At 37.1% G+C, this 1933-nt stretch overlaps 1 protein-coding gene across 1 annotated transcript in view; it reads right to left on the bottom strand.

Moving 5' to 3' along the window:
• Positions 1 to 651: 651 nt before the first annotated feature.
• The window catches only part of LOC107673872 (leucine-rich repeat-containing protein 9-like), a 16318-nt gene continuing 15036 nt past the window's right edge, over positions 652 to 1933 (bottom strand). The window contains exons 30-33 of the mRNA XM_016467679.1: positions 1671 to 1796; positions 1454 to 1586; positions 1210 to 1366; positions 652 to 715 (exon numbers count right to left, since the gene is read on the bottom strand). Coding sequence (XP_016323165.1) covers positions 652 to 715; positions 1210 to 1366; positions 1454 to 1586; positions 1671 to 1796 — 480 coding nt within the window. The remainder of the gene's footprint in view (positions 716 to 1209; positions 1367 to 1453; positions 1587 to 1670; positions 1797 to 1933) is intronic.

Here is a 1933-nt window from a genome sequence, read left to right as displayed (position 1 = left end):
GTCTATTTTTGTTTATGTGTGTGTGTGTGTGTGTATTTTATTCACATATCTTTATTTTTTATTATCTGTGTGTTGTTGATGTCTCTGTGTACTGGAAGCTTCTGTCACCAAAATAAATTCCTTGTATGTTCAAAAATACTTGGCAATAAAGCTCTTTCTGATTCTGATTCTCAAATATTAAAATTTTATTTTTTTAGTACTGTAATATTTTATATGTGCTACTAAGTTCCAACCAGTTCCACTGAGGCTAAGAATCAGTTAAAAACCAAACCAGCCCTCTGGGACCCCTCAATGGACAAGTTTTGCAACTACAGTTTTCAAGACAAATGAAATATTACATAATTTCAAACTTTTATATTTGAAATGACTTCATAACTATCAAATACATTAAAAAATAAAAATAAAATAGAACCAAACCTCACGGAGAGTGAAAATGTTACATGTACAATGACTTAAGATAAAGGACACCGCTCTTGAATAGTTGAATAGACTTGAATAGAAAATATACATTTAATATCTTTGATATTGACACAATTCCAAATAAATAAACAAATTGTCAATTTAAGTCCTATTTAAAATCCAAAGATGAACAACAACACGCAAGACCAAAGCTAAAATACATGACACACACAGTGTGTCTATGACTCTGCGTTACAGAGGAGGAGGAGGAGGAGGAGGAGGAGGAGGAGGTCTGGGTACACTGTGACACTGGTACCTGTGGAGAATATCAAGATTACCCCTTGTGCTGTGCTGAAAATCCCAGTCAAAAATGTCCAACCATTTAAAAATGGCTTGTAAATCGTAAAACTGTAAATTATGCTATATTATCACCAAACCTTGGATTCAATCGTTTTGTGTTTCTTTTTGGAACTGCCTGGTCATAGACCTCATTGATTGGAGCTTATGCATCTCAGTTTTTGAGTGAAAAAGCATTCTTTTTGGATAATATTGGCAATATTCACTTAAAATCTGAGGTGCATAAGCTCAGATCAATGAGGCCTAGGACCAATCAGTTCCAAAATTATTTAATTTTGATTTAATATCAATTTAATATTAATTAGCATTTTCAGGAAAAGAAAATCCTTTCCAGGTCAAATGACAAGAACACAACATGAGGGTTAATACACCCTCTTACACTTCAACATCACATTAAGATCTATACTGTATGTGTATATATATGTGTGTGTGTGTGTGTGTGTGTGTACAAACCTGGTCTCAGGATCAGTGTTAGGGAAAGTGGAGAGAACTCTATATCCGGTCTGCTGCAGCGCTGTCATGTAGTGGCTGGAAGATCCTCTTATCTGCCTGAAGTTGATGTAACTCTGAACTCCACGCAAGAGAGAGACAACTGTCTTCTGCTTCTTATCTAAAAACACACATGAAAATTGTACATGATGTGCATTTGTGTTTAATATACACATTTGGTGTGTGTCTGTACTGTATGTATACGTACATCTGCTGGTATCATGAGTGTCTTCTTGCTGATCAGGTACGAGAGTGTGTATGCCTGTACCTCTTAAAGGAGCTGGTCGGGCCACCAATGGTACCAAACCGGGTAAAGTCATTTCACCACCTGAACTAGAACCCTACACACATGCACAAGGTAATTGTCTCTGCAATATAATTCTATCTGATCTGTTCATTCGATCTGGATAGTAAGCGTGAGCTACCTGTGCTTCATTATTTAAAAGCTCTGCTCTAGTTCTTTCTTCCAGGGTGACTGTCATGCCATCCAGAACCTGCAGTGTAGACAAATGCAGTACCACTGCTGGCCTGTGCAGTGATTGCCGTGCCACCTGCAACACACACGCTTGGTATGTCATAGTGCAGAATATGTCTAATTAAAAGGATATTCAGCCAGGTAAAGAGGACAGAACATACTGTATTTATTCAGAACCAGAGAAGCCATGATGTGTTATACTGTGTGTGTGTG

Source organism: Sinocyclocheilus anshuiensis, unplaced genomic scaffold (assembly GCF_001515605.1).
Source record: "Sinocyclocheilus anshuiensis isolate Anshui unplaced genomic scaffold, SAMN03320099.WGS_v1.1 scaffold292, whole genome shotgun sequence".
Lineage (NCBI taxonomy): Eukaryota > Metazoa > Chordata > Actinopteri > Cypriniformes > Cyprinidae > Sinocyclocheilus > Sinocyclocheilus anshuiensis.
The sequence above is the reverse complement of the archived record's forward strand: the minus strand, read 5'-3'. Positions and strand labels throughout refer to the sequence as shown.